The 8,581-nt window shown below is 48.3% G+C and overlaps 1 protein-coding gene across 2 annotated transcripts; it reads left to right on the top strand.

Annotated features, from left to right (window-relative positions):
* Positions 1-519: 519 nt before the first annotated feature.
* Positions 520-5,701, top strand: eno3 (enolase 3, (beta, muscle)). 2 transcript variants are annotated; one of them, XM_026996226.2, is made up of 12 exons: positions 520-617; positions 1,972-2,121; positions 2,564-2,659; positions 3,206-3,264; positions 3,476-3,545; positions 3,641-3,774; positions 3,954-4,176; positions 4,534-4,731; positions 4,828-5,029; positions 5,203-5,311; positions 5,394-5,452; positions 5,533-5,701. In XM_026996226.2, the coding sequence occupies exons 2-12, from the start codon at positions 2,037-2,039 to the stop codon at positions 5,600-5,602; spliced, it is 1,305 nt and encodes a 434-aa protein (XP_026852027.2). In that variant the 5' UTR covers positions 520-617; positions 1,972-2,036; the 3' UTR covers positions 5,603-5,701. The 2 variants fall into 2 exon arrangements, with proteins under 2 accessions (XP_026852027.2, XP_035377386.1); XM_035521493.1 differs by having other exon boundaries at positions 533-617; positions 2,036-2,121.
* Positions 5,702-8,581: the final 2,880 nt, after the last annotated feature.

The following is an 8,581-nucleotide window of genomic DNA, read 5'->3' as shown; positions in this document are numbered from 1 at the left end:
CAATAGAGGCTCTCTGGATGTTTCCTTTTTTTCAGAAACAAGAAAAGAAATGTTAGTTTTATAAATAATAATATATTAAATATTTTAATATAAAAAATGCCCCAATGTTCTAATCATTTGTGACCTCCCGCTCACTTGAGATCTATCCTAACCCCTGTGCTCCTCCATGAGGCAGCCCCAATTCTATTTTTTTCATTATTTGAGAGCAATGCCATATGCTGTTATAATCTGGTGAGAGCGAAGGCTAGGTGTGTTGGATTACAGGCACACGTAATCCAGGATTCCCAGGGATCATTGGCTCTGGACATGGAAACAGCTCCACCTGTGCCACACCTGATAGCCACACCGTGCAGTGCAACACTACGCCGCGGCTCTGACCTCATCATTTACATTTTAAAGAGGCTCGGGTGTCCCAGTTTTCTTTTGAGCACTCTAAGATAAAAGCCTTCGTTAAAAGAGCGCGTGTAAACAGTTGTCAGACGCTCCCTAACGTGCACGCCATATACGGCCCTGTCGCGGAGCGTGCCTCCGTACGCCTCTATAAATGGCGTAGTTGGAGTTGGGGCGTGCACTTGCAGTCGCCCACCCCGACGCACGGGCTCCAAGGCAGCACGCAGGTAATACGCCCTAACCCTAATGCACACTAACGCGCCGCGTTAGCGGTGTGTGCATGTCAGACTTGCACACGCATGCTGACTTATCTGACTTATCTAAGCGCTAGTTCCTTCCTGCTTGGCGCTCGGATCTCGGGTGCGCACGGGCTGCCTAACGCGATCTTAAGAACCCGTGCACGCGGAGGGAGAAGCTCGCGCGACATCTCCTTAACCTTCTACTGTAACTAGAACGACCTTCACCTTCCGCGACGTAACGGGGTCCGGTTGACCCGAGCGCGTTCTCTACAGGTCGATAAGACGAAGCTGTATACCTTAAATATTATTTCCCAATGTATTGTTGGAGATTATTGCCTAAATTATTGTTACAGATTATTGCCTAAAGAAGTGCAAAGGAATTAAAGTGGCAGTTAATCGCGAGCATACTAGTTCGTTGTCGCGCCTAGTCCATGAAAAACAACACCAAAATATCATGTTTGGTGTTTTAATTCTCTGGCTTCCGCTCTTAGGCCAAAGTCCGGTTAGGCAAGCCTGCGCGTTCGTTGCGCCATGGCGTGGCCCGCGTGACCGTCGAGCTTGAGTAGCGTGCCGTGAGCGTGGGCAGGAATGAGACGCCACAGCGATACTCACGCGCTCCGCAGCTTGTCTCTGGTGTAACGCGACACCCTAAACCATATAATGCACCTACACGAGCGGGTCACCTCGCGAGCCAGTGCGAGATGCTGTCTGCACGCGAAGTGTCCGCTTGCGTGCGCATGTTCTGATCCTGTAGTTGAAGTCCCTCGAGCCCAGCACTCTTTACTCCACTGATTCGGTTTAAATCTGTTTATTTGGGCGAATTAAGCTCTTGTTTAGTTTCTAGGGCATCATTACACTTGCACACTGGTCATTTAGTAAGCCCCTCGTTACTGTGGCTATTGGAGCTGCAGCTCCACTCTCGGGCTACAGAGGGTGGAACAGCCTAGTGCTTGGCTGCCTATGGAGAGAAGTCAGAGCCAGTTGTAAGGCGTCAGGGTTTGGTAGTGCAGGCTTGTGGACATGCTGTCAGCTGTTGGCTTTAATTGGCCTTCCTCAACAGAACAGACAGGGCCGTTTGGTTGGTCCGCACAAACTCCTTCAGGCTTGCACACCCACACCAAGGTCAGAATGTTTCTACAGAAAGGTCAGGATTAAGTAGGACTCGGAAAAGGTCAGCTAGACACACACGCGCGCACACACACCCACACATGCCGTTTAAAGGGCAGATAGATGTTGGGGGGGAGGGGGGGGGGAGAGAGAGTGAGTGAATGAGTGAGTGTGTACTCTGGGTTGAGCTGTATAGATGGGACCACACGTGTCTGTACTGTTCCTCTCTAAATAGGGTTTGGAACGTGTTTTTGAGAATACAGAAGATTTTGATTCATCGATCTCCCCCCCCGCCCCAGGATGTCCATTACTAAGATTCTTGCCCGTGAGATCCTTGACTCCAGAGGAAACCCCACTGTGGAAGTGGACCTATACACTGCCAAAGGTGCGTGTATGTGCACACGTGTGTGTGTGTGTGTGTGTGTGTGTGTGTGTGTGTGTGTGTGCGCACACACACACACACACATGGAGGCATTACAGGACAGTATTCCTGTGCTTCAGTAAGAAGTGCTAAGTGTTGTTGGGAAAGGTGGAACCAGGACAGTTGTATGCTTACACTGATCCCAGACCAGCTTTAGAAGACGACTGTGTTCTGGACACACCTATTAATCATCATTGTTGAGCAAGACCATAACATACCAGCGTCTGTTTGTCAAAATTGTATTGATTTATTTCGTTTTCCATCAACTAAATGTAAGAATGAAATGGTGTGTTTGCTGTTGGTCTGTGAGGGCCACGTGGACAGTTGGCACCATCCACTCTGCAAGCTGACCAATGAACATGAGATGGGTATTCATGGCCCCTCCCCCTTTCCTGGCCCCTCCCAGGTCGTTTTCGGGCTGCTGTTCCCAGTGGCGCCTCCACAGGAGTCCATGAGGCTCTGGAACTGCGCGACGGAGACAAGAGCCGCTACCTTGGCAAAGGTACATGCACGTACATGCATGTAAATACAACCTCACGGGTACATGCGTGTGCATACAGTCGCGCACGTACATGCATGTAAATACAACCTCACGGGTACATGCGTGTGCATACAGTCGCGCACGTACATGCATGTAAATACAACCTCACGGGTACATGCGTGTGCATACAGTCGCGCACGTACATGCATGTAAATACAACCTCACGGGTACATGCGTGTGCATACAGTCGCGCACGCACATGCATGTAAATAAAACCACACGGGTACATGCGTGTACATACTGTCACGCATGCACATGCATGTAAATAAAACCACACGGGTACATGCGTGTACATACAATCATGCATGCACACGTGTATGCATACAATCACACATGTACATACCATCACGCAGATACACATGCACATATCATCATGTATGTACATGTGCACTCTCACACTCGGGCACATGCAACTGCTCAAACAGCTACATGTGCTGAAACACCTGTGCATTCACGCCATCACTCAGAATATTGAAGTGTGCGTGTGTGCGTGTGTGCGTGTGACAGGAACTCTGAAGGCTGTGGACCATGTGAATAAGGACATCGCTCCCAAACTGATTGAAAAGGTAAAACTAAATCACCAGAGTGGTGAAGCTTAGAAATGACCACCATGGGCCCCAGACATGAGGTCACTCGTGTGCACCTGCCCTGACATGAGTGCCGTCACAAACACCATAAACCTCATCACTCTCAATGAGAGACATGCGAGAGCAGAGCATGGGACTGACCTGCCATGTGATTCACCTGCACTCTCGCTCTCTTTCTCTCTGATGACAGAAAGTAAGTGTGGTTGAACAGGAGAAGATTGATAAGCTCATGCTGGAACTTGATGGAACTGAGAACAAATGTATGTATTTTTATTTTTATTTATATATATATATATATAAAACAGACACGACGGATGGTCAAGTGTGAAGTTGGGTCTCTATTGTTTGTGTGTAGCTCAGTTTGGTGCCAATGCCATCCTGGGCGTGTCCTTGGCTGTCTGTAAGGCGGGTGCGATGGAAAAGGGCGTGCCACTCTACCGTCACATCGCTGACCTGGCGGGGAACAAGGACGTCATCCTGCCTGTGCCGGTGTGTGCGTGTGGTAGGGGTCGGGATTGGGGGTGAGGCTGGCCAGTCGACGACATGTTAGGCTTCTGTGAGCAGTCAGGACACTTGCGTTTACATTCTGCTCTTATTCTAATGCACATGATCAGTGCGAACTTCGCTCAAATCTCAAACACCGTGTGTGCGTCCTCTCTCCTGTGCAGGCATTTAATGTGATAAACGGGGGCTCCCACGCAGGGAATAAACTGGCCATGCAGGAGTTCATGATCCTGCCCGTGGGTGCGAGGTGTTTCAGTGAGGCCATGCGTATTGGTGCCGAAGTCTACCACAACCTGAAGAACGTCATCAAAGCCAAATACGGCAAAGACGCCACCAACGTGGGTGACGAGGGAGGCTTTGCTCCCAACATTCTGGAGAACAATGAGGGTGTGTGCGTGTGTGTGTGTTAGTTGTGCGCGTGTGTGTGTGTTAGTTGTGCGCGTGTGTGTGTGTGTTAGTTGTGCGCGTGTGTGTGTGTTAGTTGTGCGCGTGTGTGTGTGTTAGTTGTGCGCGTGTGCGTGTGTGTTAGTTGTGCGCGTGTGCGCGTGTGTTAGTTGTGCGCGTGTGCGCGTGTGTTAGTTGTGCGCGTGTTAGTTGTGCTAGTTGTGTGTGCGCGTGTGTGTGTGTGTTCCAGCCCTGGAGCTGCTGAAGTCTGCTACTGAAAAGGCTGGCTGTGTTGGTGTTGGTGTTGATGTGTGTGTGTGTGTGTGTGTGTGTGTGTGTGTGTGTGTGTGTGTGTTTTAGCACTGGAGCTGCTGAAGTCTGCCATAGAGAAGGCTGGGTATCCTGATAAGATCATTATTGGGATGGATGTGGCTGCGTCGGAGTTCCATAAAGCAGGAAAATATGACCTGGACTTCAAATCCCCTGACGACCCATCACGGCACATCACAGGAGAGCAGCTGGGCGACCTGTACAAGAGCTTCATCAAGAACTACCCCGGTACGCACACACACCAGACAGTGTGTTTGTGTTGTGTTGTGTTTTGTTTTTTCTATACATTATATAAAATGTTGATTGTTGGGGTCTGCTCTGCAGTGATGTCCATTGAGGACCCCTTTGACCAGGATGACTGGGAGAACTGGACAAAGTTCACTGGCTCTGTGGACATCCAGGTTGTCGGGGACGACCTGACCGTGACCAACCCCAAACGCATCCAGCAGGCCGTGGAGAAGAAGGCCTGCAACTGCCTGCTGCTGAAGGTCAACCAGATTGGCAGCGTCACCGAGTCCATACAGGCGTGAGTATATGCGCCTCCCACGCAGCTCTGCCACAGGGCCCAGGGTCCCCCCACGCAGCTCTGCCACAGTGCTGTAGATTTACAGGCATCTGGAGCATCAGAAGTTTGTGTTGTGGGCATGTGCAGCTCAGCCAGCCTAACGCTCTCGCTCGCTCCCTCTCTCTCGCTCTCAGCTGTAAACTGGCCCAGTCTAATGGCTGGGGTGTGATGGTGAGTCATCGCTCAGGTGAGACAGAGGACACCTTCATTGCTGACCTGGTTGTTGGTCTTTGCACTGGACAGGTAAGCGCTCCCTCCCTCGCTCTCGCTCTCTCTCTCGCTCTCGCTCTCTCTCCCTCTGCTAATGGGGTTTTTGCTTAAACAGATCAAGACTGGCGCGCCCTGCAGGTCAGAGAGGCTGGCCAAATACAACCAGCTGATGAGGTCAGCAATGTCACGGTAACCAAATTATGTTAATGAGCTCCTTTTGTGACACATGCTAATTTGAGTTTTCCCCTCTCTAGGATTGAGGAGGAACTGGGAGAAAAGGCGAAGTTCGCTGGCCGTGATTTCCGTCACCCTAAAGTGAACTAATGTGTGTCTGTCCAGTATGCACACGTCTTGTAGCACACACACGTCTCGCAGTTTCACAACACTTCAGGTTTTGAAATAAAAAGAAACAGTAAAGCTGAACTGGAAATGTGTGTTTATTGGAATAAGCAAGGGGGGGGGGAAATCAATCCATCAGCTCAGGGTTAATTTTTACCAACATACTGCGCTGGGGTAATGTAGAACGTCACTGACCCCTAGGGTCAGGGTTGACCCCTAGCAACAATAAGCACATGCGTTTCTGCACATGTGCATTTGTTACCCTCCCTGGTTTCTGCCCCTTTGCCCCACCCCCACTCTGACGCCTGGGCCTGTGTGTGTGAAAGGAGAATGAGGTTTTGCAATTAGGACTAGCTGTTACTTGGCAACAACCAGCATGCAGAAACTTCAGCATGAGTTTAACAACCCAGAAATGTGTGTGTGTGTGTGTGTGTGTGTGTGTGTGTGTGTGTGTGTGTGTGATTTTATTTATATATATATATATATAAAATATAAAAATGTCGGGGGGGGGTATATGGCTAGTGTTGGGGTATTATTAGGTTAGTTTGCCTGTTCTGGAGATCTCGGGTGAGTGCTAGAGGAGAATTGTGGGAGGTGTGCGTCATAGAGAGGCTGGGAAACGGAAAGGAGAGGCAGAGGAGGTGACACAACTCCCCATCCATCACATTCGTAGAAGTGTGGGGGGTGGCTCTGATGCTTGGGGATGTTTGAGTCTGTGTCTGTCTGTCTTTTGGTTGTTGTGGGGTGACTGTCTCAGGTCGTCTCTCGGGAAACTCTCCCTCTGTGTGGAACTATTGTGTCCCTCTCCACTACATGCACAGAGGAGAAAATAGTTCCTGAATGGTCGTCGTTTCCAGGGGGAAGTTTTATGGGGGGCGGAACCTGAAAGAGTCAGGGGTCATAGTACCGTGTTATTTTTCTACAGCATCATAGAAGAGGAAGAAACTAGAAAGATTCAGTAATTATCCTGATACAGAACAATGTATGTGTGTTTCTAACACATCTCAGGGGCATCTGTGGAAATGTCCAAGGCTAGAACAGACTGCTGTGGGGAACTGTGATCTCATAGACATGAACACAGACCAGAAGGAGAGATCAAAAAGCTGATGAGAGAAGTTATATCCAGTCGATAAAATCAGATCAACACACCAAAGAGCAGCTGACAAAGAAAGAAAAACAGGGATGAGAGATACAGTGACTGGTGTTGGGTTAGGGGTTAGTGTTAGAGAGAGAGACAGATACAGTGATTGGTGTTGGGTTAGGGGTTAGTGTTAGAGAGAGACAGATACAGTGATTGTTGTTGGGTTAGGGGTTAGTGTTAGAAGGAAAGAGATACAGTGATTGGTGTTGGGTTAGGGGTTAGTGTTAGAAGGAAAGCGATACAGTGATTGGTGTTGGGTTAGGGGTTAATGTTAGAGAGAGAGAGACAGATACAGTGATTGGTGTTGGGTTAGTGTTAGAAGGAGAGAGATACAGTGATTGGTGTTGGGTTAGGGGTTAGTGTTAGAGAGAGACAGATACAGCGATTGGTGTTGGGTTAGGGGTTAGTGTTAGAGAGAGACAGATACAGTGATTGGTGTTGGGTTGGGGTTAGTGTTAGAAGGAGAGAGATACAGTGATTGGTTAGGGGTTAATGTTAGAGAGAGATACAGTGACTGGTGTTGGGTTAGGGGTTAATGTTAGAGAGAGATACAGTGACTGGTGTTGGGTTAGGGGTTAGTGTTAGAGAGAGACAGATACAGTGATTGGTGTTGGGTTGGGGTTAGTGTTAGAAGGAGAGAGATACAGTGATTGGTGTTGGGTTAGGGGTTAATGTTAGAGAGAGATACAGTGACTGGTGTTGGGTTAGGGGTTAGTGTTAGAGAGAGACAGATACAGTGATTGGTGTTGGGTTGGGGTTAGTGTTAGAAGGAGAGAGATACAGTGATTGGTGTTGGGTTAGGGGTTAATGTTAGAGAGAGATACAGTGACTGGTGTCTCTGCGAGTTTGGTTGCACGCTGGCATTGCCGAGGGTAACGCGTTGGAATGTGTGACATCACAGCGCTTCCCTTTAAAATGGTTGCCCTGGCGTCTCCTCCACTGAGACGTGTCTTGCCTTATGCAGGACAGAACCAAACCACAACTCTTGCCCAGCACGGCCACGACACACATGGGACAACATCTGAGTGATTCTCCACTTGAGAATTTCAGTATTAGAAGTGTGAAACTTTACCTTTATTTAAATCTCCGGAAACAAGATGGCTTCTTCATCTCCCTGCCTTCTTCCACATCTACTCCTCTGCATCGCCATGGTGACACAGGTGGCAAGTAGACCATCACCAAAGAGACCAACATCTGAGGTGAGTGTTTGTTAGGTGTGTGTGTGTTAGATGAGTTTTAGGTGAGTGTTTGTTAGGTGTATGTGTCTTAGATTAGTTTTAGGTGAGTGTTTGTTAGGTGTGTGTGTGTTAGATGAGTTTTAGGTGAGTGTTTGTTAAGTGAGTGTCGTGTTATGTGAGCATTTGTTAGATGAGTGTTAGGTGAGTCTTGGGTCTCATCATGGAGTCCACGCAGAGTTCTCTTCTCCATCTGCTGTGACCCAAGCTCAGGGTGTTCTCACATTTATGGTGTGGAAGTCACCTCCTGTGTGAAAGAGACTTTTCCAAAACATAACAAATACTTTCAGGGTTAAGGTTACTTGTTATTGTTATTATTATTGCTTATTAATGTACTGCTAATAATCTATGCTTGTTAATCAGAGCAGAGTTCTGAGGCAGCAGGAATGATGTCCTAAAATAAATAAATAAGTAAACAAACACACCCAGTGCTGGGACTTGAACTGGCAACCTTCTGATTACAAATCAAGTACCTTAACCAGAGACACCACTGCCTGCTACACATACACAATACAGGTATATTAAACTATAGTACAGATCTACTACACTACAATACAGGTATATTAAACTATAGTACAGATCTACTGC

The sequence above is a fragment of the Electrophorus electricus genome, chromosome 22 (assembly GCF_013358815.1).
Source record: "Electrophorus electricus isolate fEleEle1 chromosome 22, fEleEle1.pri, whole genome shotgun sequence".
Classification (NCBI taxonomy): Eukaryota; Metazoa; Chordata; class Actinopteri; order Gymnotiformes; family Gymnotidae; genus Electrophorus; species Electrophorus electricus.
The sequence above is the reverse complement of the archived record's forward strand: the minus strand, read 5'-3'. Positions and strand labels throughout refer to the sequence as shown.

What these genes read in the sequence shown, in the direction of transcription:
- eno3 (XM_026996226.2), top strand. Translation starts at nt 2,037, where the DNA reads ATGTCCATTACTAAGATTCTTGCCCGTGAGATCCTTGACTCCAGAGGA. An exon ending in GGACCTATACACTGCCAAAG is followed by an intron (nt 2,122 to 2,563) that starts GTGCGTGTATGT and finishes GGCCCCTCCCAG; the next exon opens with GTCGTTTTCGGGCTGCTGTT. An exon ending in CATTCTGGAGAACAATGAGG is followed by an intron (nt 4,177 to 4,533) that starts GTGTGTGCGTGT and finishes TGTGTGTTTTAG; the next exon opens with CACTGGAGCTGCTGAAGTCT.